The sequence below is a fragment of the Eucalyptus grandis genome, chromosome 8 (genome assembly GCF_016545825.1).
Source record: "Eucalyptus grandis isolate ANBG69807.140 chromosome 8, ASM1654582v1, whole genome shotgun sequence".
NCBI classification, from domain to species: Eukaryota; Viridiplantae; Streptophyta; class Magnoliopsida; order Myrtales; family Myrtaceae; genus Eucalyptus; species Eucalyptus grandis.
Window position 1 is genome coordinate 24,708,554 of NC_052619.1, and position 27,856 is coordinate 24,736,409.

At 37.5% G+C, this 27,856-nt stretch overlaps 2 protein-coding genes across 2 annotated transcripts; both read left to right on the top strand.

Moving 5' to 3' along the window:
- Window positions 1–27,510, top strand: LOC104457283 (TMV resistance protein N). Its single transcript, XM_039299297.1, has 6 exons — window positions 1–641; window positions 2,593–3,688; window positions 3,788–4,063; window positions 5,394–6,206; window positions 25,742–26,299; window positions 26,700–27,510. Exons 1-6 carry the CDS (start codon window positions 118–120, stop codon window positions 27,291–27,293), a joined length of 3,861 nt encoding a protein of 1,286 aa, XP_039155231.1. The 5' UTR covers window positions 1–117; the 3' UTR covers window positions 27,294–27,510.
- Window positions 18,544–25,731, top strand: LOC104429465 (disease resistance protein RUN1). Its single transcript, XM_039299298.1, has 4 exons — window positions 18,544–19,188; window positions 22,409–23,513; window positions 23,615–23,890; window positions 24,259–25,731. The coding sequence occupies exons 1-4, from the start codon at window positions 18,548–18,550 to the stop codon at window positions 25,372–25,374; spliced, it is 3,138 nt and encodes a 1,045-aa protein (XP_039155232.1). The 5' UTR covers window positions 18,544–18,547; the 3' UTR covers window positions 25,375–25,731.
- Window positions 27,511–27,856: the final 346 nt, after the last annotated feature.

The following is a 27,856-nucleotide window of genomic DNA, read 5'->3' on the forward strand; positions in this document are numbered from 1 at the left end:
AAAGAAAATGAGGAAAAGATCAAATGGTGCAAACAAAGGACCAAATCTTAGGCAACTCATTGTTCATTGTTAACCTTCTCTCTTCCTTGAGAGGAACCCCAAAGGAGTTACGAAGTAATGGCTTCTTCTTCCTCCAAGGAGCGCAAAAGGAGTTACGATGTAATGGCTTCTTCTTCCTCCAAGAAGTCCAAAAGGAGTTACGATGTCTTCCTGAGTTTCAGAGGTCCAGATGTCCGCAAAAACTTTCTCGATCATCTCTACGTAGCTCTAGATCAAGCAGGGATATTCACTTACATCGACAGTGAAGAGCTGAGGAAGGGAGAACAAATATCACCTGCACTTATGAAAGCGATCAAGGAATCGCAAATCGCGATCGTGGTTTTCTCTGTGGACTACGCCTCTTCGTCATGGTGTTTGGAAGAGTTAACGAAAATCATGGAGTGCAGGGAGCAAAAAGGCCTCAAGGTCTTTCCAGTGTTTTACAAAGTAGAACCAAGAGAGGTGAGATGGCAGAGACAGAGCTATGGAGAAGCTATGGCTAAGCATGAGGTCAAGTTCGGGAAGGATTCGGAGAAAGTAAATAGATGGAAGAAAGCTCTTTGTGATGCTGGCAACTTGTCCGGGGAGCACTTTACTGATGGGTATGTGCGAACTACTCTACTACTTCAATTAGTCTGGATCTTTTGATGCTTGATTTTCGTTTGGGATCCTATAAAGTCGGGTAATTTTACCCCTCACTCTCAAGCAAACACACACTCACAACACAGATCACGCCTAGCCAGCACACGAAACAGAGCACCATGTGCGAGCGAAACAGAGCACCCCGTTCGTCCTCTGAAAGCCCCCCCGGTGGCCACGCCGCCGCCCGATTGCTACGTCCCCACGCAGCCCCAACCGCATCACGTCAGCCCCTCTCCATCTCTCTGTATCAAGGGGCTTAGGCGACGACTCGCGACCCCAGATCTGGGGCATCGAACCCAGATCGGGGGTTGGGTAGCCTTCGACGATGGTCGCCGGAGGCTGGCTACAACGGCTAAGACTTTCTCCTGTCACAGAGAAAGACAGCAGGGAAACGGAGAGGACGGGCGACGTTGAGGGGCATGTCACGATCGCCGGGACATGCGGCTGCTAGGCAGGGGCGAAGGCCAGGCACAGGATTTTCCCCTGTTGAGGGCCCGGGCACGGCTTGCCCATTCCCTTTTTCGTTCTTTTAAGTAGATTATAAATATTAAAATGCCAGACAAATATGAACTTTTTTTCACGAAACCCAAAATTTTGAATTTGCAAATCGATATATCCTTTAAAAAGGAAAATTTCACAATTGTCCAATATAACAAGTTTCTCTGATATAAAAAATAGTGCATAATACATAAAAAAAAAACTAATCTATACATATTGACATCTTATATCTACTATATATAGTTGAAGCTGGGAGAGTTTTCACTCATTTGTACACCATGTGGCAGGGAACTTTGCTATGTCATTGCCACGTGGCAGCACATGGTGGGGCAAGACATATAGCATAATTGTGTCATATGGCTCATATATGATTAATTATCATTAGTTAAGTGATTTGTCATATATCTTAAAATACATGCGTAAAAAATATTTTTTGTTTTAAAAAAACTCATGATAGTAAAATTATCAACTTAAATTGAATCTTTTATTTCAGCTGATCTGATTTTTTTTTTTTTAAGACAAAAATAACAAGTATCTCGCTTGTCCCTCAGGCTTCTTTAAATTAGTCTCTGTTTCAATTACATCAAGCCTTTCATTGATCAATATGGGCACCTCTCTCGCAAGAGCATCTCTCCCATCCTTTGTATCCATAGTCATTTTCTCGAGCGAAATATTGTGTCAAGAGAGTAATTACCTCATTACGTGTCCCATCATACATAGGACAAGATCAATTTTGTGTTCTGTCAACCTTTTTCTTATTTATTAGAAATGTTTATTTTATTTTTTTATAAGAATAAAGAATAAAAAAACTAGGTTTTTGAAAGGAAATGCAGCCCTTAATGACATTCTTGTAAGTACTTGAAGCTTTAAAGAGCAAAAGGTAATTAAAAGATAGTTTTCTTTTTCCCAACGGCGGGCGTCCGTGTCTTTGTTTGTCCACTTTGAAAAGTGGGACTCAAGCCATCCCAAAGGATAAAATACTTTGATTTTTATTAGGATTTACCCCATGGTAATGCTAACTCAGACTTCACGTTGTTGGTTTCCATCACAGCTACTACTTTGCTAAGAGAAATACCAGATAAAAAGTTAGGCATTCGGAAAATCTAAGGAAAAACAAGATAATTCGATGAACTTTGTAAAGAGATCAAGACAATGCCTATCGGCATTTTGCATATCCAATAATTAACTTGAATTTTTAATAAATGCAATAATAAAAACACATAACATGAAGAATAAGATGAAAAATATAGTCATAGACCTATGGAGACACAGGCATCTTGCTAGTTGAACATATTCGGACAATCATCTCCAAATACATTGCGGACTAGTTTCTTACTCAACAATTCTCTATAATTACTTATTCATTTCTTTGGATTACTCTATAAGCAATTTCAACTATCTTTTCCTTGTCAGATATGAAGCGGGGCTTATCCAACATATCATACAGGAGATCTCAACTCAACTAAGTCGAACACCATTATATGTAGACAAGGATCTGGTGGGAATAGATTTCCGAGTACAAAAGCTTAAAACAATCTTAAATCTACAGTCCGAGGATGATGTTCTTATGGTGGGATTATGGGGACAGGGAGGTGTAGGGAAGACGACCCTTGCTAAAGCCATTCATAATGCTATCTTTAGAGACTTTCAAGGTGCTAGTTTCTTGGAACACGTTCGAGAAAATTCCAATGATTTGGTTCTTTTGCAAAAAAAATTGCTTTCACAATTATTACCAGGGAAGGAATTACCAATCTACAATGTCGGTGGAGGAAGGCAGTTAATTAAACAAAGACTTTGTAGTAAGAAAGTTCTCATTATTCTTGATGATGTTGATAATGCACACCAGTTAAATGCTTTAGCCAAAGAGCAAGAGTGGTTCGGTGAAGGAAGTAGGATAATTATCACAACAAGAAATAAGCATCTGCTAACTTCTCATGGGATAAATCCAGATCATATATATGAAGTTAAAGCTCTTAAGGAGGGTGAAGCTCTTGAACTTTTAAGAAAGCATGCTTTTCGAGGAAATCAAGAGATAGAAATAAGCAGCAATCTTGTTCATCAAGTTTTGCATTATGCAAGAGGCCTTCCTTTGGCTCTTCAGGTGTTGGGTGCTTTCTTATGTGGTAGAGGAGAAGATGAATGGGAAAGTACCTTGCAAAAACTTGCCGAAACTCCTGATGAGGAGATCAATGATGTGTTAAAAGTAAGTTATGATGGATTGGAGCCTTATGCAAAGGAGATTTTTTTGCACATTGCCTGTTTCTTCAAGGGGAGGAGTACGGAATACATTAAGAAAGTTCTTGATAGTTGTGATTTTCACACGACTATTGGAATAAAAATTCTCATCGAGCGCTGCTTGATTACTGAAGGGGTATGGACAATACAAATGCATGACTTAATACAATTAATGGGTATGAATATTGTTAAAGATGAAGATCGTGATGATCCCATAAACCGCAGTAGATTATGGCTTCGTGATGATGTTCTTGATGTTCTATCAGAAGATAAGGTAAGACTTCTTTGTGTATTTATTCATAATCAATTCTTATCTTTAACTTTTTTTACTATAGTTACAAATAAACCTGAATATGTTTGAAAAAATATACAGGAAACAAAAACAGTAAAAGCCATAGTCTTGCAGCTACCAGAGCCAGAAGATATGCATATTGGTCCTGATGCTTTCACAAAGATGAAAAACTTGAAGTTGCTCATCTTGCTTAATGTAGATAATTCTATTCAAGGTCCCATTCATCTCCCTAATGGGTTAAGGTGGTTTGAATGGCCTAATTGTGGTTCGACTCTAGAATTTTGCCATGGTCCAAAGAAATTAGTCGGACTTGATATGCGGAATAGCAAGATCAAGGGAGCGCCCAGACACTTTAAGGTACGTATTTACTCGGTGCTTTTTCATTACTTATATTAAATCTGATGATGTTTGTTATTGTTCTTAGGAAAACGTCTCCAATTACTATATTTTTTTTATACATATTATTTCACCTTTTACTAGCACGGGACAATATTTTGATTTGTGTCCTACTGGACAGCAAAATTGTTCATAAGTAATTTATTTAGGAAAAGAGTATACATATTCAAATATACATGCATGCGTACGTACGTACGTACATACATATATGCATATGTACATACACATTGACCACAAAAAAATAGAAGAAGGTACTTGTTGTTGGAAAATACGGCTTCAAATCGGATAGAGTAATCAAGTCGGACTTTGAGGCGTGATATTACTTTTTTTTAAGGATTTATTTACGCTACAAAATTGCTAATGGTCACCGACAAATATCCTCAAGATATAACAAAGTCTCAAATGAAAATATGCAATAACAATTCTAATATTTCTCCATGATCTCTCTAGAAAACAATTGAAAAGATGACTGTAGTTTTGAAAAAAAAAAAAAAAAAAAACTTGAAAATGACTCAATTCTCATTCATGCCAAAAACTAACATATACATAAAAATAGGTCTTAACGTATATAAGCGACTCTTCACGAAAGGTTGCAAGTAAACAAACGCAACCATTCAGGAAAGATTGCAAAATGAATAAATGCAACCTTTCGTGAAAGATTGTGAATTGAACAAGTATAACCTCAAAGGTTGTCCTGAAGAGACACGTAAAATTCAGAATAATAATAAAAAAAAATAGTAATTTTAAAAAAAATAAAATTCAGAATTTCCTAAATTCCTTAATAAACAAAAAAAAAAACCCTTTATACTAATCAATGTTAATAAGATAACTGTACAACATTAAAAATACAATGGGACTTCATAATTTCCTAAATTACTTAATTAAAAAAAAAACTTTCAACTAATAAATGTTAATAAGATAACTGTACAACAGAAAATAAAAATAAATGGGTTAGTGTTAATTAAATCGCGGGCGCACAAACGTGCTAAGTGCTAAGTGCACCTAATAATTGTACACCCGCACACGGGTATTGTAAAGTCTAGCTCACATCCGAACCTTTTCTTTGAACGCACTATAAAAGGGTCATACTTATAAATTGGCTCATCTCCTCCATTCCTATGTGGGACAAGAAAAAGCATCTTTGTTGTTTTACAAATAAACAACCAACACTTGTTCATCAAAGTTTTGTGATCATGCTTATGATTTATGATGTGTGAAAAATCAAAGTCAGATCTTCTAATTGAATATATATCTCTTTTTTCTTTTCTTTTTTGCTGAATATTTCTTGCAGGACCTTCAAAATTTGAAGTTCATTAATTTTAGTTCATGCCAATCACTGGTTTGTACGCCGAACCTCGATGGTACTCCAAATCTCAAGGAATTGCATCTCAATTGGTGCAAAAACTTGGAGCGTGTCCACGAATCAGTTGCATATCATGGCAATTTACAAGTTTTGAATTTGTATTCTTGCTCCAAACTTCATCATTTCCCCGATGTACTCCGAACCAAGAATCTTTTATTTCTCGGTCTTGATTGTTGCTCAAAATTGCAAAGATTCCCTGATATTCCAGATAAAATCAAAGGCTTGCATAGACTTTCTTTAACCGAAACTTCAATTGAGGAACTTCCTGCATCCATAGAAAATCTTGTCTCTTTGGAAAATATAGATTTATCCCATTGTAAGAAACTGGCAATCCTTCCACCTAGCATTTATAAATTAGAAAATCTGAAGAATCTTAACCTTTCAAATTGCTCAAAACTAATGAAGTTTCCAAAGAAGGAGGAGGATTCAAGTGATCCCCATGCGAAGACGGGATTTCCTCAGTTACTTTATTTAACCCTTAATGAATGCAATCTATCAGAAGTAGAGTTTCTAGAGAATCCTTCATGTTTTCCTCGCTTAAATAAGTTGGATGTTTCGGGTTGTCACCAACTAAAAGAGATTCTCAAGATTCCAAGGAAATTGCACTCTCTGATAGCAAAAGATTGCAAATCTCTGAGTAAAATTCCCTCCGACATACATCATGTCCAGGATGCTTACTTACCTTTATGTCCTAAACTGGTCAACAATGGATCGGCCGTGAATGATTTGGTCAACCTTGAGGTAAGACTCTCTCTCTCTCTCTCTAAAGGCTGAAAATCTAGAATCGGCCGGTTAATTAAGAAAAGCAAATATATGGAAAGTGATTTGTGCATAAATGATATTCTCTCTATTTATGGAACTCTAGTTGCTATGGAATGATAAGGATCATCCAATGGAAAACTTCAATAATACATGTTCATCCAATTACAAAATCTTCAACGATAAATTAACTATTTTCACCAATTAATTACAAAACATCTTTGTAATGCTATTGCTAACTATAGCTTAACTCTAGGACTACCAATTTTTTTTTAGTACTACCAACTTAACTGATTGAAACTTCTCTTTTTATGTGCCAATTTGGAAAAACTATCTGACGGCTTACATGTATGACAGCATTTTTATCCCGGAGGCCATTTTCTTCTATCTGGAAGAGAGATGCCATGGTGGTTGCTCCCTAATAAAGAGGGTTATTTATCTTTCACGGCTTCAAAGGACTTGTATAAGAAGATTGTGGCATTAGTTGTTAGTGTTGTATTCCGCAACGAACGCATGGGCCATTATGAATTTTGTCTTGAATCATTCGTTAATGGCAAACGCATGATGTCTTCTGATCATGGTAATTATTACAATCTAGTGTCATGTTTGGACCATGTGTGGGTTGACCGTTGGGAATCGTGCGAGCTGTGGGGAGGACTAGAAGATGCTTTTGGCGCAAATGACAGGAGCCAATTCCAAGTTATGATTATATCAGAAGGGACCGGTGCAATTGTGACAAAGTGTGGATTCCGCCTAATATGCAAGCCACTAGAGGAGGATTTGGAGATTTTGCTTAAAGATGATCAATTGCTAGATCCAGCTTTAGTTTACGAGATTTGGAATGAAGATTGTCAAACAAGTTTAAAGGAAGCTGATTTTGCCGAACCATACCCACTTATAGCTACGCAGGACACATCCACAGTTGAGGTCTCTCTCTCTCTCTCTCTGCGTGATTGATACAGAGTCTATGTTGGGTGTTTGTGTGTATATTGCAAACGCTGAAAATGCTAGATGAACAATTAATATAGGGTGATTTTGCACGCATGAACATGATCAAATAGGCAAAGAGGAAGACAGTTCAAATGAAGCAAAAGATTTGCAAAATAGTAAAATGACCACACGGGAAGATAGTTCAACAAATTACTCCACATAAGGAATGAACATGGTTGACCTCTCTCTATCTCTCTCTCTTTGTGCGCGCATGTTGATACTGAAAGGTGGGCACACTTTGTGGGTATAATATAAAAAGCTGAAAATTCTAGACAGATAAACAAGTCTAATTGAGAGTGATTCTGCGTGTATATGTAATAGGGGTGGCTACAACACGTGCAAGGGAATGATTTGATAACCCATGAGTAATTTTTATAATGTAAGCAAGGATCAATGTCTAGTTACTGTAGAACAACTTTGGTTGAATTAAAAAGAATATACTCAAATCAAACTCTTTTACTTTAACTATCAAAACTTGCGTATTTCTAACAATTTACTCGTTTAACAGAGGTGTAGGTATTCCTTAGTTCCTCTTGAATTCCGACGTGTTATCCCTGGAGGAGAGATACCGGAGGAGTTTATCCTTGTTGAAGATGGTACCATATCTTTCATGGCTTCACAGGACTTGTATTACAAGTTCCTAGGATTGGCTCTCTGTGTTGTTGTCGGTGTAGAAGGTGGAGAAAATGAAATATCTTTTGACATCGTGCCGCATATTCACGGTCAAAGGCGGAATGGGCTATCGGGTACTCTTGGTTCATTTGATTCGGATCAAGTGTGGATTCAGTATCTCATACCAGATGTACTGTGGGGAGTGGTGGAGGGAGAAGTTGATTTTGGGCAATTTAACGAGAGATATTTACGATTTAGCGTTAAACTTAGTCTATCGGGTGGAACAGTGAAAAGGTTGGGATATGTGCTCCATTGCACACGACTAGAGGATGATTTAAAGGTAATGCTTGAAGACAATCAATTAGTGGATCCACTTGTACTTTACGAGGATGGCAATATATATCCATGTGAAACCGTAGCAGAGTTCATATGCAGATTCATAGAGAGAAACAGCGAGCCAGTAAGAGTGAAACAGAGTAAATGGGAAGAGGCGAGTGCAATATGAGTTGGCTTGCAGATGTTAAGGAAGCAATCGTTAAGCCAGCAAAACAAATTCGGGGTGGCACATGTTTCCTGATACCCTAGGATATCTGTGTCCTTGTTGAAGTAACGGATGGCATTCAGTTCAATATCTCGTGTGAGATTCAAATATATGCAAATCGATAGAGGGTGACTTTGCACACAACATTCATCGCAAGTGGGTTTGTTTTTCCATATTTTCTTGTCAATCGGATAGTGATCTCATTCACAAGTGTCACATTCTGCACAGCATGTTTTGTTACATATCATTTACTAATTTCAGCGGCATTAGCACTTCCTTGGAATAGTCTCGACATGAGATATATTCTACTTTGATATGCCATCTTTGGGAATGTTTCAATGTTCTGATCTAAGTTAAAGAATATTTCGAACAGTGACAGTTGTGCTTGGCTACAATTGTATCTGATGTCTTGGAATTTTAATTTGGGTTGCATGTAATTAATTTCAGATTTTCCAATTTTATGTCCATTGAGACCTCAGTCACCCGGGAACTATTTTCCAGATTTGCTGCCTTTTTTTTTACGTACTTGGCAAGCACAGCTAATGGCAAAGCTTCTCAACCATTTTTACATATATATATCTCCTTGTCATTTAAAAAAAAAATTATTTTGTTTAATCTTACAGGTTTCACATTAGTCATCTACATGGTGCTTTTCAACGATGATGATTACGTATATTCGGCCATATGTAAGCCTACCAAAAGGTTTAGCGCACACAACTTTTCATGTTCATATATGCTAACGGGAAATATACTAGAGTACTGAGCATAATCAATGAATCGCTATCATATGGAGCTTTTTTATAGACACGTTGGGATCATGGATTCTAATTTGGATAATTTCTCAATGCTTTTGAAAAGTAATTTTCTTTCTTTTGATGATTAAATTTTGAAATAATAACAGATCAAAACAGGAAACCGATCCAGAAATTGCTGACATCTTATAAAATCCAATTCTCCCACATTTTGTTCCTGTGGACCACAATCTTCAGCGGTGACTTATGTGTTGCTCCACCTTTCAAGTTTATGGACTTCATTATTCATGTGCTTGTGCATTATGTTGACATTATTTATGTGTGTGTATATATATTATTTCAATCAAGTTCTTCTCCTTTATATATGGACTTGCGCGGTTGCCCGATATTGCATTGAAAACATTGATATAGTAGTATTGATATGAATGGGAAAATTACACTAAAAGTCATAATGATTGGTCCAAAATACAATCAATTCCTAAAAAATTAGAAAGAAGTACAAGCAGGTTCTATATATTTTGAAAAATGTGCAATTTAATCCTTTTGACGAGATATCTACCAATATTGCTAATGTGGTATGCTGTAAATCTAACGTGATTTTTTTAATAGGAATTAAGAAAATATGATAAGTGAACGCCAGGTCATAAAACAAGTCAAATTTTTTTATTTAAAAAAGAACCCAAAAGCATATCAAAATTCATAAAGAAGACAAGAAAACCAATCACTTGCATGCCCTCAAGACCTATAGCACATATGGTATTTGAACAAAAATTTCTCGCAATTAACTTTAAACTAAACTTGTTACATAATTGAAATACCAGAATACTTTTATCAAACACTTCATTTTTTTAGAATAGTTGATAATGATTTCATAAAATTCTACAAAATTGGGTTTTGTAAGGTCATGACTCGTAATCTCACCCTTTCACTTATTATCATATCGTTTCGATCTTTCATACGTTTTTTCTCTTGTTTCTATCTAAGTGCTAGTCTTCCGTTAATGGAAGTGATAAGTCGTGAACCATATAAAATCAAATCTTTTTTTATTTATTAGGAGAGAATTATCAAGTCTTATACATATTATGTGATTTTTTATTTTGCCATTTTGTGTAGAATTCTAATGCAATCCTCTGATTAGTGGCCGTCAATAATTGCTAACGTGGCTATCTACATAGGGAAGGAGCTTAAAATGTATCACGATATTATGCGATTTCTTTGAATTAGAAAACTTTATTTGAGTAGAATGTGCCCAATTGAGCAAGACATCGTTCTCTCTCCTCATCTTTCTCTCTCCTGTAACCGACTCCCTTCGTTCAAAGCTGAGAAAACGAGAGAGAAAAACGGATATCTTTTCTAGCCAAGCGATCCGAGAAACCTCCTTCTTTCTTCCTCTTTCGCCCGTCGACGCGGCCCATCGTCGCTGCAAGGTCATCTCTACCGCCGCCGCCGCCGCCGCCGCTTCTTTCGCCTTTCTTCTCAATCGCGGTTACCGAAAGAGTTGGGAGTCGTTTTTCCTCACCGCCTCGTGTCTTCACTCCAGAGGACTTCCCCCATCGCCCTCCCGACGCCTTCCGCCGTCTTTGCCGGCGCCGCCGTCTCCCGCCCGTTCCGAAGCCGACCGGGATCCCGAGGCGCCGAGACCTTCCAGTTGTGAAGCTCTTCCGCAGGCTCCGATTCCGATTCTCTACCCGTACTGCAGCTCAGATATTGAATCCTCCGTTGACGCGATCCATTTGAGTTTTTCTCTGATTGCGAGCATCTAGCGTTGGTAAGCTCGAACCTAGGGTGGAATCTGAACTTGAAATGGTTAAAAATCTGCTCCTCAATCAACTGCGCACCATTCGTTCGGCGAAATTCTTGAACTAAATTCGTGTGGATTATTTTGACTGCCTATTGATTGCTGAGCACGATTTCAGCCGGATACAGTTGTTGCCGAGATTTAATCTGACCACTGCGTTCGTTGGTGGTCGCCGAAGAGTAAGTAACCGGAAAACGACGGCCTCCGTGTTAATCTCTAAGCTCATCGGCACCGGTTTGTTCATCGCGTTCCTTTTTTATTTTGTTTGTTTGGGTCATGCTGCGGCCGTGCGTGTGAGTTCTGAATCAGTGGTAGTCGAGATCGTGGTCGACGGAGGCACTCCGGCGACAGCCAAAGGGAGTAGATGACAACGTACGGATGCTTCTAACTAAAGGCTTGAACATTGATCTTGCTTGCATTTATTTACAAGTAAGTTTGTTCGATTCTGTGAGTAACAAAAGGAGAAAAAGATCACTTTACCAAAAAAAAAAAAAAAAAGGAGAAAAAGATCCAATATAGATGCGTGCGTGTATATGTATAGTTGAAAATGGACTTAGTGTGCGCTTATGGTTATATTTGGGATTGAGCTTGGTGATGTTAAGATTGAAAGGGGCTGGATATAATTAGCCCATTTATGTCCACTGCTAGAGTCGCGAAGTCCCAATGCAATCCATATGCGGATCGAGCCCATCTTTAATTAATAAAAAAGAGTAAATAACAATAAAGAATAAAGAATAATAAAATAATATAATGAAAATGAAAACTGGTTGTTCAGACACAAGAAAAATAAATAAGAAGACATTGAACAATGACCCTCTTTATTTTCGACAATTCAACTATCCTCCACGTGAGAGCACCGATTAATGCAAAACAACCAATCACCCTAAATTTAGGTGGAAAAGTATTGATGCAAAACATGCCCTCTAAAAAAGTATGCCTTAATCCGCGGCGCCCTGGGCGCCCTGGACTCCATGATCTCCATTTTCCTCGGTCATAGTAAATCCTCTCTCTGAAAAAAAAAAAAAAGATGCCGAAAAATATTCTTACTTTAACAAAAAAAAAAATGCCAAAAAAAAAGTTACTTCAATTCGAATAACATCATTCACTTTTTTTCTTTTTTTAAGTCAAGCAAGTTAATTTCAGACATAAAGTACATCACACTTATCATTTTTTGTTATTCTTATCTAATAATTATATATAAGGAAAAAAAATTCAAATCAAAACGGAGAAAAATAGGGCACATAATGTTATTTTTTTTTATTACGATTACGTGGGAATATTGTAGTGATAGATAAGATTTTTTTTTTTTTGAAACTTTGGCAGATATAGGAGTGATGAGTGAAGTGGTAATACACATAAAGGAGCTAAAGATCCTAACGTGCATCCTTAACGTGTTATTGCTTCTAGGGTTATTGATGGTGGGGCAAACTTCCGACTGAATTGGCCTCGTTAACACAATCATCCTTAACGTGTTATTGCTTCTAGGGTTATTGATGATGGGGCAAACTTCCGACTGAATTGGCCTCGCTAACACAATCATCTAGCAGCAGCCAATTCAATCAAAGGTTTGCCGTGTCATTGACAACCCGAGGAGCGATAACACATTGAGGATTCATGTCAGGATTATTACCGCTTCACTTAACACACCTATTTCTACCAAAATTCCCAAAAAGAAGAAGAAGAAGAAGTTTCCATGTAAATCATAATCACATACAAGAAATTGAAAGTGTGATGGACTTTCTATCTGAAATTAACTTGATTGGCTTTAAAAAAAAAAAACGGAAAAAGTGAATGATGTCATCTGAAATTAAGTAACTTTTTTGGATTTTTTTTTTTTTCATTTCTGATGCATTAAAAAATGACGTTTGCAATATAATTTGTTATAACCAAGCAAAATGGAGGTCATGGAGCCCACGAAGCCGCTGGTTAACGTGTACGTGTTTAGAGGTATGTATTGCATAGCTGCTTTTCCACTTGAATTTGGGGTGAACAATTGATTGTCTTTCAAACTTTTCTTTAGATTGAGTATCTCAACTTGCTTGATGTTTTTTATGTGCAATTCGATCCTTCCGTCACCTACTGTTACTTGCTTCATCGAATGTAATTGCAATACGTCAATCTTCCATATTAAGAGTTAAGAGCTGATTTGGAAAAGCAAGAGAGGGCACTCTACCCAGGTATCGGCTGCCTACTGTACCATTCGTGTGCCATTGCTGGTATTTTTATTTCTCTTTTCGCCTCGTTTTAAGTTTTCTATTTTACCAATTGAGTATATTTAAATGATAAGATTTACATCTTTAATTACTACTTCTCATGTGAAAGCGGAAAAAATAGACTTCACTTTATCATATGGGTTTGGTCACATCAAATAAGTGAGTCCAATTAGCATGGCCACTCAACATTTAAAGGAGCAAGTAGTGGTAGTGGTTGGTCACAAAAGGAGCAAACTCAGAAATCAAGCTAGTTAGCGGAATCAATTGCTAGAGAAAAAGGATGATGAAATTGAAAAGAAGGGTACAAGTTAAGAGGATTGGGCCATCAGACTCTTGCATTCGGTGATGAGAGCCTGAAAGGTTCCACGTCCCATGCTAGCACATCGCAATCAGAAAGTGCACTTCTCAAAACCCAATTATTGAATTCCATAACTAGTTTCAGTTCGTGAACTGAAGAGTTTCATGGCTTCCGCATATGCTAAGATGCCCCGCTGTGCAGCCCAAAAAACTCATAATTTTTGCAAATCTTTTGGTAGTTTAAGAACCACCCTTCCATTCCTTTGAGACCCCTGAACGAGACCTGCAGCTTTATTGCAGGATTCAACCAGACTTCTTTCATCCGTCCGCAGTGAAGGAAGAGGTTTTCAACTGTTTCTAGGCTTTGTTGGCACAGAAGGCAAGATGGCAGGTAAAATTTTCTTTTAGTGAACAAAATTCTTTTTTTTTATGTGGGAAGTGCCTTTTGGCACAAACTCTAAATGAAAAACCTGATTTTTGGAGTGGTAATCAACTTCCGTATCAAATGCCATAGAGATTTAGGGGTCTGGTATGATGATGATGATGATGCTTGATCTGTTTGCTGCTGAATGTTTTTGTGTCTGAGATGGTTGGAAGTGCTTCCCAGAATAGGTCCCCAACTAATAAGTTTCTCTTTCTCATCTTCATCTGCAAGGGAATTGCTAAAACTTTCATTAATAATCAGCTCATCAAACAAATTCTGTCCAACGGTTTCCTTCCATCTGGATTCTTTCTTGTTGATTAATTCAGCTACTTTCTCTGGCCAGATTCGCGGACCACCTTAATTACTCTGATCTTGAGCCATCAATCTTCTCTAATGTTGATATCTTCACCATTACTCAAAGGTCACCTCAGATCCAACCTCAGTGGACACTTTTTACCCTTTCTCTGTGGACACTCCTATTGAAGTGCCATTCCTTTTTGAAGTCCAAATGCATAAATCCTTTTGGACAACATAATCTGAATGCAATATCTTAGTTCACACTAAGATGAAGTCTTCCTTACGAATTTTCGTTAGAAATATCTAATTATTTAGATAATCACTTACGCTTTGATTTGATAGAGAATCAAATTATTAAGCAAATGTAGTGCTTATAGGAGTTACTCGTTTTTACTAGACTTTATGAAGAAATTTAAATATACTTTGTAAGATAATTTAACTAGAAAAACTCAAAACTCATTAATTCATCAAATTTCTTCAAATGCACTCTTTTTTTTTTTTTAATCAATCTTCAATCCTACCAAGCAGACTAAAAAACTAAGAAATTCTTTAGATATATGAAGTCGTCGATACATGGCCGAGCAAGGCTTGGTAAGATTGATTTAAATTCAATTACTTACTGGTTTTCCTATCAATAAGACTTATGATGAAGTCACATGGAATTCATAATAATCGAAGTAATTAGTAGGCTCGATTAACATTAGTGATATTCTTAACCTCATTTGTGATGTCATTGGAGACAGAAGTAGAATAAGCCTTAGTGGACACTCCCTCTCCCCTTCCCTCCACCCCCTCCTTCTTTCTTTTGGTTTGTGGACGCTTTACCAATTTGAAGTGTCATTCTTTATCAAAGTCAAAACACGTAAATCCTTTTCAATAACATAATCTGAATGCAATATCTCAGTTCACACTTAAACGAAGTCTTCCTTGCCAAATTTCGTTAGAAGTATCCGATTATTTTGATGATGACTTACACTTTGATTTGACAGGAATGAAATTACTAAGCAAATGTAGTGTGTACTGGAGTTTCTCGTTTTTGGCTACACTTTACAAGGAAAGTTAAATATACTTTCTAATATAGTTCAACTAGAAAAACTTGAAACTCATTAATTCATCAACTTTCTCCAAATGCACTTTCTTTCTTTTTTCTTTTTCTTTTTTTAATGAATCTTCAATCCTACCAGGCAGGCTAAAAAACTAAGAAATTCTTTAGATTTATGAAGTCATCAATATGTGGCCGAGCAAGGCTTGGTAAGATTGATTTAAATCCAATTACTTACCGGTTTTCCTTACCAATGAGACTTATGATCAAATCACGTGGAATTCATAATGATTGGAGTAATTAGTAGGTTTGATTACCATTAGTGATATTTTTAACCCCATCTATGACATCAATGGAGACCGTAGTAGAATAAGCTAAATTCTCGACACAATGCCTGTCACATCCAACCTTAGTGGACATTTTTACCTCCTTTCTTTTTGGTCTATTGACACTTCACCCTATTGAAGTGCCATTCTTTTTTGAAGTCCAAACGCGTAAATCTTTTTGGACAACATAATCCGAATACAATGTCTCGGTTCACACCTAGACGAAGTCTTCCTTATGAATTTTTGTTAGAAATATCTTATTATTTTGATAATGACTTATACTTTGATTTGACAGGAAGCGAAATTACTAAGCAAATGAATTCCACAAAAAGCATCCAATGGGAAAGGCCCTGTAGTGAGGGCCAAATGGCCTATTGGAGCGAGAAATCCTTCTCTTCAAAGTGATGGGAAGCAAGCCATTGGCGTACGAAGTAATCAACTCAGAAAAAGAAGCTTGATTTAATTTTTCGTGGCCAAGCTACAAATGAAAATATACCAATTGTTGGTGAAGATCTGCTCAAATCAAAACGCTTTCACTAGATCAGCACAAGTATCTACATACTCACATGACTACATCATGTGTAGGACATTAGAATTGTTTTACATGTCAAAGCTATCCTCTCAAATTATCCAATAGGCCTTCTGTTTTATTTTAGATTTCTTCGCTCCTATTATATATTGATTTGTCTATGGTATATGGGGAAATTTGTCAAAAAAAAAAAAAAAAAAATCCTAAACCTATTATACTTTTATCAATTTAGTCCTAAACTTTTCAATTTTGCCTATTGAGTCATAAACATTTTCACATTTTGCCAATTGAGTCTATTCGATTAATTTTGGCTGGAAATTACTGACATGGATAGTTGGAGCTAACGTGGCATTTTAAAAATAATATTTTAATAATATTTGAATTTTTATGATTTTTTTTTCTTTTTAAAAACTTTTCTTTGCCTTTTTTCTAGTTTTTGGAGGTAGAGCCGGCAAGGGTTGCGGCCGACCCTCACCTAGCTCCAAAATTGGAAAAAAAAAAAAAAAAAGTGCCATATTAACCTTGGCAATTCACGTCATCGTGAAAATGTTTAGAACTCAATTAATATAATTGAAAGATTTATGACTGAATTGACTAAAGTACTATAGGTTTAGATTATTTTGGACAATTTTTCCTTGGTATGTGCATCATAATACACTCATTTTGACAAACAATAAAGAAAAAAAAATGGAAGCACCATCCTTTTGCATAAAAGGCAGAGCAAAAATCATGCTAATTTTAACTATTAGAATAGGGTCTTCCGTGCCCAAAAGTTTGTAACAACTCCTTTTAAGATGCTGTCCCATTTGACACGTACATTATGGATCTAATTGAACAACTTCCGGCACAAAATCATCGTATTTCCAAGTGTGTTTCCACCATGCTTTCTCTTGATTCCGTAGATTTAACAAGGTAGATATTTATGATTATTAAAGTGCAATAGGTCTCTAATAAATTCATCGACTTTGTGGAAGAGAATATGAATTGTGGAGATAAGAATTAACTTTGGTCATATGCACCGAGTGGAATGCGTTACTCTGCGGCTTGAACGCACAGTTCTATCACATGCGCATAGTTTTCTCGTTTACTTTACAGTCCTCCCTAGCATCGTAGCATGGACGACAGATGGGAATGGATTGTGAGTCTCGCCTTGGATTCGCTCTAGAGATGAGCGTGTGCTGTTCTAAAAGAAACGTAGCTGGTAGGAAACATAAATGGTGGGGGTCACTTGGCTATCAAAGTTTGATCATTTTTGTAGAGCGGGGTGCCTTATTTCATTATATTTTTCTGAAAGTGACAAGCAAATATTCACTTGGGTTTTTACTAAGCCAAAAGAAAAAAAGAAAAAGAAAAGATATCATAAGGATCGAGCTAATGCAAGTGTAGTATAATTAGTCCTATTTAATTTACTTAGATGCCTTTTATCCCCTTTTCTGTAGTGGCTACAGTTTGAACCCAAAGCTGATATGACAAATTGTAATTTCATTTTGCCAAATCAGGCATAGATTTGGGTGACATAAAATTCAATTTTTCAACCTGCGTTAAAGGATTTCATTTTTGGTCACTTTAAAAAAATAAAAGTACGGTTAACCAACTTTTAAGCAAGAGTGCGTGCATGAGGGGTAGTATGCCGTTATTTGCACATAAGAAAAAAAAAAACAAAAACAAACTCAAAATGATATATCTTTCGAGGAGACTGGTTATTTATAATTTGCAAAAGAAGAGAAATAAAAGAAAGATGCATTGGTTGCGAATGTCATTTCCTGGAAGCCAATGCAGTAGCTAACCTTTTTGAAAAGAGATGAGATGCTCTACTTTCCATACAAGAAAAAGAAAGACAAAGGACTAAAGTAACTTTTAGGGGAGCCAATGGAGTAGCTGACCTTTTTAGAAGGGATGGGATGACACTACTTTCCACGAAAGAAAAAGGAAAACAAAGGAGCAAAGATACGGGTCCATTATCACACGCGTTTTCCCCGAAGCTAGTACATTCGTCACGGGTCCATCATCGTGTACTTTCCGCAAAAGAAAAAGGAAAACAAAGGACTAAAGATATGAAATCCATTTTCCCCGAAGCCAGCTCATTAGTCACGGGTCCATCATCACACGCGTTTTCCCCGAAGCTAGTACATTAGTCATGGGTCCATCATCATGTGCATTTGATTAATAATCAGAAAACTGGCCTCCAACGACGGGCGCATGAAATACGTTCATAGAATTTTCTTTTTCATATCGAGCAATCAAATTCATTAACAATCTAAGTAATAATAAATTCAACTTATATAAAAATTTGTGCTAATAAGACATCTCGGTCAAATGTAATCTTAAATGAAAAAAAAGTCTTACTATTAATACTATAGGTACCTAAAGCACACGGTAAAATCCCATGCTAAGATTCGGCTCATCCTTAAGCACTTTCATTTTCTGAAATTCTAATATAATATTCTTCGTTGACCCTTGAAAAAGAAAGTCACCCCATAAAGAAAATGAGGAGAAGATCAAATGGTGCAAACAAAGGACCAAATCTTAGGCAACTCATTGCTCATTGTTAACCTTCTCTCTTCCTTGATTCTGATGGGTTCTTTTTCCTCCAAGGAGCGCAAAAGGAGTTACGATGTAATGGCTTCTTCTTCCTCCTCCGAGCCCAAAATGAGTTACGATGTAATGGCTTCTTCTTCCTCCAAGAAGTCCAAAAAGAGTTACGATGTCTTCCTGAGTTTCAGAGGTCCAGATGTCCGCAATCACTTTCTCGGTCATCTCTACGCAGCTCTAGATCGAGTAGGTATATTCACTTACATCGATAATGAAGAGCTGAGGAAGGGAGAACAAATATCACCTGCACTTACGAAAGCGATTGAGGAATCGCGAATTGCAATCGTGGTTTTCTCTGAGAACTACACCTCTTCAACATGGTGTTTGGAAGAGATAACGAAAATCATGGAGTGCAAGGAGAAGAAAGGCCTCATGGTCCATCCTGTGTTTTACAAAGTAGAACCAAGAGAAGTGAGAGGGCAGAAACAGAACTATGGACAAGCTATGGGTGAGCATGAGGTCAAGTTTGGGAAGAATTCGGAGCAGGTAAAGAGATGGAAGAAAGCTCTCTACGACGCTGGCTGCTTGTCCGGGTGGCATTTTACTGATGGGTATGTGAGAACAACTATACTACTTCTATTAGTCTAGATCTTTTGATGCTTGATTTTCTCCGAGGTTTGGGATCCTATAAAGTCGGGTAATTTTTTTTACCCCTCACTCTCAAGCAAAAACACACTCACACAACACGGATCACGCCTTATCTAGCACACGAAGCACAATGTGCGAGCGAGACAGAGCAGCCCGTTCGTCCCCTCAAAGCCCCCCGATGGCCACGCCGCCGCCCGATTGCTACGTCCCCACGCAGCCCCAACCGCGTCACCTCAACCCCTCCGTCTCTCTGTATCAAGGGGCTTAGGCGACCACTCGCGTCCTCAGATCTGGGGTGTCGAACCCAGATCGAGGGGTGGGTAGCCTTCGGAGATGGTCGCCGGAGGTCGGCAACGACGGCTGAGACTTTCTTCTGTCACAGAGAAAGACGGGCGACAACGGCGAGGATGGGCGACGTTGAGGGGCATGTCACGATCGCGGGGACATGCGGTTGCGAGGCTGCTGGGCTGGGGCGAAGGCCAGGAACGTGATTTTCCCCTGTTGAGGGCCGGGGCACGGCTCGCCCATTCCCTTTATAAGTAGATTTTAAATATTAAAATTCCAGACAAATATGAAATGTTTTTTTTTTTTTTAACGAAACCCAAAATTTTGAATTTGCAAATTGATAATCCTTTAAATGGAAAATTGCACAATTGTCCAATATAACAAGTGTCTCTGATATAAAGACAGTACATAATACATAAAAAAAACTAACATATACTAATCTATATAAAAAAACTAACGTATACTAATCTATATTGACATCTTCTATCTACTATATATAGTTAAAGCTGGGAAAGTTTTCACTCATTTGTACACCATGTGGCAGGGAACTTTGCTATGTCATTGCCACGTGGCAACACACGGTACGGCAAGACACATAGCGTAATTGTGTCATATGGCCCATATATGATTAATTAGCATCAGTTTAGTGATTTGTCATATATCTTAAAATACATTTGTAAAAAAAATATTTTTGTTTTAAAAAAACTCATGATAGTAAAATTACCAAGGTAAATTGAATCTTTTATTTTGGCTGATCTAATTTTTTTTTTAAAAGACGAAAATAAGAAATATCCTGAAACAAATTTTCGACTAATATCTTGAAACAAATTTATCTTGCTGCATTTTCTGGACTTCGAGGATTTGAGTCGAAGCTTGTCCCTCAGGCTTCTTTAAATTAGTCTGTTTCAATTACATTAAGCCTTTCATTGACCAATATGGGCACCTCTCTCGCAATAGCATCTCTCCCATCCTTCCACATGGTCATTTTCTCGAGCGAAATTTTGTGTCAAGAGAGTATTGACCTCATTACGTATCCATCATACATAGCAGAAGATAAATTTTGTCTTCTATGGACCTCTTTTTTATTTATTAGAAATGTTTATTTTATTTTTTTATAAGAAGAAAGAATGAAAAACTAGGTTTTTGAAAGGAAATGCGGCCCCTAATGCCATTATTGTAAATACTTGAAGCTCTAAAGAGCAAGAAGGTAATTAAAAGATCGTTTTCTTTGTCCCAACGATGGGCGTACGTGTCTTTGTTTGTCCACTTTGAAAAGTGTGAGTCAAGTCATCCCAAAGGATAAAACACTCTGATTTTTATTAGAATTTACCCCATGGTAATGCTAACTTGGACTTCACGTTGTTGGTTTCCATCACATCTACTGCTTTGCTAAGAGAAATACCAGATAAAACGGAAGGCATTCGGAAAATCTAAGGAAAAAAAAATTGATGAACTTTGTAAAGAGATCAAGACAATGCCTATCAGCATTTAGCATATCCAATAATTAACTTGAATTTTTAATAAATGCAATAGTAAATTAACACATAACATGAAGAATAAGATGAAAAATAGAGTCATAGACCAATGTAGATATGGGCATCTTACCAGTTGAACATATTCGGACAATCATCTCTAGATATATTGTGGATAGTTTCTTCCTAGGTAGCACGGACACGTTCAAAAGGCCTCCGTGTCGTGTCGGACACCCTGACACGTGTCGGACACGCTCGGACACGCGGTCAACGCGTGTCGGAGTTTCTGACACGTGGTCAACTTTTTTCGACATCAACTTTTTCGACACGCACGTCGGAGGGTGTCCGGATGGCGGATCTGCAAGTGCGAAGGAAGAAGGTGATGGAGGGTGGAGGCAAGGGTGAGGGAGCCGTCGCTCACGCGAGGGAGGGCTGCGACCACTGACTGCAACGCCGGAGAAGGCTGCAACTGCCGACTGCGCCGAGAAGCCTTCTTGATCGTCTTGGTCGGCTGCGACCACCAACTGCAACGCCGAGATGAAAAACCGCAACACCGCGATGGAGGGCTGGACACGAGGCTTCGACGGCAAAGGGAAGAACGGAGGCGAGGCAGCGGCGAGAGAGGTGAAGACGTCAAACCGAGCAAAGGAGAGGAAAAATATGGTGATTGCTAGGGTTTTTGCCCTTTGGGCTGTTTTTAGGGAGAATAGAAAGGAGAGAGACGAGGCGTCGACGGCTTCTGGGGAAAGAAAGCCTCGTGCAAGGGAAGCGACAGGCGCAAGTGCAGGAGAAATGACAGGCGCAGGGGTGGGTGAGGGTGGGGGAAGAAAACATGTGCTGAAATAAATGGGTGGGACCCATTTAAATCCTAAAAAGAAATATGAAACATTAAATAACTTCATTAATACATGATAAGGCTAAAAACTAAATAAATAGACAGGTTAAAAAGTTATTTCAAAAATAAAAACACTAGATATTAAATAGTGATAAATTTTGATCATCATAGAAAAATATAAATTTATTTTGACTCTAATCTTTCATTAGTTAATTATTTCATCGATAATTTTTGTTAAAGTAAAAAAATGTATTTTCAAATTTTTATGAATAAATTTATTAATGTTATTAGTATAGATTTATTATAGGCTCTTTTTTATTTTATTTTTTATTTATGAATTTGAATAAATTAATTTAAATATAATAATTAATCATGTATATATAAAAATATTTATTTAATATTTAACGTGTCGAACATGTCGGAATTCTCTACTTTTTGAGAAATGGCGTGTTGCGTGTCGTGTCGTGTCGTGTCGTGTCGCGTGTCGCGTGTCGGTGCTACCTAGGTTTCTTCCTCAACAATTCTCTTTAATTACTTATTCATTTCTTTGAATTACTCTATAAACAATTTTAACTAATTTTTCCTTGATAGAAATGAAGCGGGGTTTATACAACATATCGTACAGGAGATCTCAACTCAACTGGATCGAAGGCCAATAAATGTAGCCATGTTTCCGGTGGGGATAGATTCCCGAGTACAAGAGCTTAAACTAATCTTAAATCTACAGTCCAAGGATGATGTTCTTATGGTAGGATTATGGGGACAAGGAGGTGTGGGGAAGACAACCTTTGCCAAAGCCATTTATAATGCTATTTTTAGGGAGTTTCAAGGTGCTTGTTTCTTGGAACGCATTCGAGAAAATTCCAAAAATTCCATTGATTTGGTTCCTTTGCAAGAAAAATTGCTATCGCAGGTATTACCAGGGAAGAAATTAATAGTCCATAGTGTTGGTGGAGGAAGTCAGTCAATTCAAGATAAACTTTGTAATAAGAAAGTTCTCATCATTCTCGATGATGTTGATGATGCATTCCAGTTAAACGCTTTAGCTGGAGATTGTAAGTGGTTTGGTAAAGGAAGTAGGATAATTATCACAACAAGAAATAAGCATCTATTAACTTCTTGTGGGATAAATCAGGGTCATATATATGAAGTTACAGCTCTTGAGGATGGTGATGCTCTTGAACTTTTTAGAAAGCATGCTTTTCGAGGAAATCAAGAAATAGAAATAAGCAAGAATCTTGTTAATCAGGTATTATGTTATGCAAGAGGCCTTCCTTTGGCTCTTGAGGTGTTGGGTGCTTTCTTGTGTGGTAGAAGAGGACCTGAATGGGAAAGTACCTTACAAAAACTTGCCAAAAGTCCTAATAAAAAGATCAACGATGTGTTAAAGGTAAGTTATGATGGATTGGAGCCTTATGCAAAGGAGATTTTTTTGCACATTGCATGTTTCTTCAAGGGGAGGAGTAAGGAATACATTAAGAAAGTTCTTGATAGTTGTGAATTTCACACGACCATTGGAATAAAAATTCTCCTTGAGCGCTGCTTGATTAGTGAAGAGGCAAAGAAAATACAAATGCATGACTTAATACAATTAATGGGTATGGATATTGTTAAAGATGAAGATCGTGATGATCCCATAAACCGCAGTAGATTATGGCTTCGTGATGATGTTCTTGATGTTCTATCAGAAGATAAGGTAAGACTTGTTGGTGTATTTATTCATAATCAATTCTTATCTTTGACTTGTGTTTACTATAGTTACGAATAAACCTAAATATGTTCAATAAAATTATGCAGGAAACAAAAGCAATAAAAGCCATAGTCTTGCAGCTACCAAAGCCAGAAGATATGTATATTGGTCCTGATGCTTTCACAAAGATGAAAAATTTGCGGTTGCTCATCTTGTTTAATGTAAATAATTCTATTCAAGGTCCCATTCATCTCCCTAATGGGTTAAGGTGGTTTGAATGGCCTAATTGTTGTTCGACTCTAGAATTTAGCCATGGTCCAAAGAAATTAGTCGGACTTGATATGCGGAGTAGCAAGATCAAGGTAGAGCCCAAACAATTTAAGGTACGTATTTACTTGGTGCTTTTTCATTACTTATAGCTATATATTGAATCTTATGATGTTTGTTATTGTTCTTAGGAAAACATCTCCAATTACCGTATTCTTTTAAACATATTATTTCACCTTTTCCCAACACGGAACAATGTTTTGATTTTTGCCCTACTGAACAGCAGAATTGTCCATACATACATACATACATACATACATACATACATACATACATACATACATAGTGCGATAAAATAGAAGTAGTTACTTGCTCATCAAAGTTTTGCGATAATGCTTATGAATTATGATGTGGGAAAAATCGGAGCTAGATATTTTAAATGAATATTTAACTCAGTTTTTTTTCTGCGGGATATTTCTTGCAGGAATTTAAAAAATTAAAGTACATCAACTTCCATAAATGCCAGTCACTAGTTTGTATGCCAAACATCAGCTGTACTCCAAATCTCGAGGAATTGGATCTTAGTGAGTGCAAAAACTTGGAGCGTGTCCACGGATCAACTGGATATCATGAAAATATGCAATTGTTGAATTTGAGTGGGTGCTCTGAACTTCATCATTTCCCCAATGTACTCCAATCCAAGAATCTTCGATGTCTTTATCTCAGTTATTGCTCAAAATTGCAAAGATTCCCTGATATTCCAGATAAAATCAAAGGCTTGCGTCAACTTATTTTAGTTGGGACTTCAATTGAGGAACTTCCTGCATCCATAGAAAATCTTGTCTCATTGGAAAAAGCATATTTAGATAAATGCAAGAAACTGGCAATCCTTCCGTCTAGCATTTACAGGTTGAACAAACTTCAAACTTTGAATCTCAGTGGCTGCTCAAAACTAACCAAGTTTCCAAAGATGGAGGAGGATTTGAGTGATCCCCACATGAAGACGGGATTTAGTGAGCTATCGCGCCTAGAACTTGGTGGATGCAATCTATCAGAAGTAGAATTCCTACATAATCCTTCATGTTTTCCTAAGTTAGACTCGTTGGGTGTTTCATATTGCCAAAAACTAAAAGAGATCCACAATATTTCGCCACAATTGATTGGATTGTCAGCAAAAAGTTGCAAATCTCCGAGTAAAATTGCCTCCAACATATCTCATGTTCAGCATGTCCACTTAAATTCATGTTATGAACTAGTTAGTAGTGGATTGACCATGAATGATTTGTTCAACCCTGAGTTTAGACTCTCTAATTTGTTCAACCATGAGGTTAGACTCTCTGATTTGTTCAACCTCTACCCTGAGGTTAGACTCCCTGATTTGTTCAACCTTGAGGTTAGACTTTCTGATTTGTTCAACCCTGAGGTTAGACTCTCTGATTTGTTCAACCTCCATGAGGTTAGACTCTCTGATTTGTTCAACCCTGAGGTTAGACTACTCTCCGATTCGTTCAACCTCCCTGAGGTTAGACTCTCTGATTTGTTCAACCCTGAGGTTAGACTCTCTCTCTCTCCCCCCCCAACACACACACACACACAATGAAAATCCAGGATTGATCGGCTAATTAAGAAAAGCAAATATATATAAAGTGATTCTGTATGTATATCTAGTGGAGGTGGCAATAGGGCAACGTGAATGACATTTTCTCTATCTATAGAACTCTAGTTTGCTATGGAATTACAAGGATCACTGAATGAAAAGCTTCAACAATATATGTCAACAATACAAGTTCATCCAATTACAAAATCTTCTACAATAAATATCCCGTTTCCACCAATTAATTACCAAACACCTTTGTAATGCTATTGCTAACTAGAGCTAAACTCTAGGACTACCCTTAACTCATTGAAACTCCTCTTTTTTATGTGCCAATTTAGAAAAATTATCTAATAGCTTACATCTATGACAGCATTTTAATCCCAAAGAGCATTATAAGTATAATGGTAGCAGCGAATTTCTTCTACCTGGAGGAGAGATGCCACAGTGGTTGCGCGGTAATGAAGAGGGTGAAATATCTTTCATAGTTTCAAAGGAATTTTTTAAGAAGTTCATGTGGTTAGCTGCCTATGTTGTATTCCAAGAAGATGAGCGAATGGAGAATTTTCATTTGTGTCTCCATGCACTCATTAATGGCAAAAGGAGGATGGATTATATGAACACTGTCACTTCATCATTATGGGATCATGTGTGCCTTCAGATTTACGAAATGTCGTGGCTATGGGAAATACTAGAAGATGTCTTTGGCAGGAGTCAATTCCATCTTATGATTAGAGCAGACTCGGATAGTACAGTTGTGAAAGAGTGTGGATTCCGCCTAATATGCAAGCCACTAGAGAACGATTTGAAAGATGATCAATTGATGGATCCAGCTATACTTTATGAGATTCAAAATGAAGATTATCTAACAAGCAGATCATTCCTGGAAATCAAACCATCCCAAGAATGGATGGACGAATTCACAGTTGAGGTCTCTCTCTCTCTCTCTCTCTCTCTCTCTCTCTCTCTCTCTCTCTCTCTCTCTCTCAAATAGTAAAATGACCACACGAGAAGATAATTCAACAAATTACTCCACATAAGGAATGAACATGGTTGACCTCTCCCAATCTCTTTCTCTTTGCGCGCGCATGGTGATACTAAAAGTTGGGCGCACTGTGTTGGACTGTGTTGGTATAATGCAAAAGCTGAAAATTCTAGACAAACAAACAAATCTAATTTAGAGTGATGCATGTATATGTAATAGGGGTGGCTAAAACACTTGCAAGGGAATGATTTGCTATCCCGTGTATTAAAAGCAATATACTCAAATCAAACTCTTTTACTTCAACTATCACAACTTGGGTGTTTCTAACAGTTTGATCATTTAACAGAAGTGGCGTTATTCCTTAATTTCTCCTGATCTTCGAATTGTTTGCCCTGGAGGAGAGATGCCAAAGGAGTTTGTCTTTGCTAAAGATAGTACCATATCTTTCATGGCTTCACGGGAATTCTTTGACAAGTTTCGAGGATTGGCTTTCTGTGTTGTTATCGGTGTAGAAGGTGGAGAAAAGAAAATATCTTTTGACATCGTGCCACAAGTTCACGGGCAAAGGCGGAATGTGCTATCAGGTACTCTCGGTTCATTTGATTTGGATCATGTGTGGATTCAGTATCTCGAACCAAATGTGTTGTGGGGAGTGTTGGAGGGAGGAGTTGATTTTGGGCAATTTAATGAGAGATATTTACAATTTAGCATTAAACTTAGTGTATCGGGTGGAATTGTAAAAAGGTTGGGATATGTGCTAAGATGCACACAACTAGAAGATGATTTAAAGGTGATGCTTGAAAACAATCAATTAGTGGATCCAGCTATACTTTATGAGGATTGTGATGGATATCCAGAAGAAATCGGAGAAGAATTTGTACGCAGATTCGCACATACACACAGAGAGAAACAGGAAGCTAGTGAGAGTGAAACAGATTAAATGGGAAGAGGCGAGTGCATTATGGGGTGGCTTGCAGACCTTAAGGAATTAATCATTAAGCCAGCAAAACAAATTTGGGGTGGCACATGTTTCCTGATATCCTAAGATATCTGTGTCCTTGTTGAAGTAACGGATGGCATTCAGTTCAATCTCTCATGTGAGATTCAGATATATGCAAATCGATAGAGGGTGACTTTGCACACAACATTCATCGCAAGTGGGTTTGTTTTTCCATATCTTTTTGTCAATCGGATCGTGATCTCATTCATAAGTGTCATATTCTGCACGGCATGTTTTGTTACATATCATTTACTAATTTCAGTGACGTTAGCAATTCCTTGGAATAGTCTCGACTTGAGATATATTCTACTTCGAGATGAGCACGATTTCAGTCGGATACAGTCGTTGCCGAGATTGAATCTGACCACTGCGTTCGTTGGTGGTCGCCGATGAGGAAGTAACCGGAAAATGACGGCCTCCGTGTTAATCTTCTAAACTCATTGGCGCCGGTTTGTTCATCGCGTTCCTTTTTTATTTTGTTTGTTTGGGTTATGCTGCGGCCG

Bases quoted from the DNA above. Each gene is read 5' to 3' on its own strand.
- LOC104429465 (XM_039299298.1), top strand. From the start codon at position 18,548: ATGGTGCAAACAAAGGACCAAATCTTAGGCAACTCATTGCTCATTGTT. The intron at 19,189-22,408 runs GTATGTGAGAAC...TTTCCTTGATAG, and splicing joins GGGTGGCATTTTACTGATGG to AAATGAAGCGGGGTTTATAC. The intron at 23,514-23,614 runs GTAAGACTTGTT...AAAATTATGCAG, and splicing joins ATGTTCTATCAGAAGATAAG to GAAACAAAAGCAATAAAAGC.
- LOC104457283 (XM_039299297.1), top strand. From the start codon at position 118: ATGGCTTCTTCTTCCTCCAAGGAGCGCAAAAGGAGTTACGATGTAATG. The intron at 6,207-25,741 runs GTAAGACTCTCT...CATCTATGACAG, and splicing joins ATGATTTGGTCAACCTTGAG to CATTTTAATCCCAAAGAGCA. The intron at 26,300-26,699 runs GTCTCTCTCTCT...ATCATTTAACAG, and splicing joins TGGACGAATTCACAGTTGAG to AAGTGGCGTTATTCCTTAAT.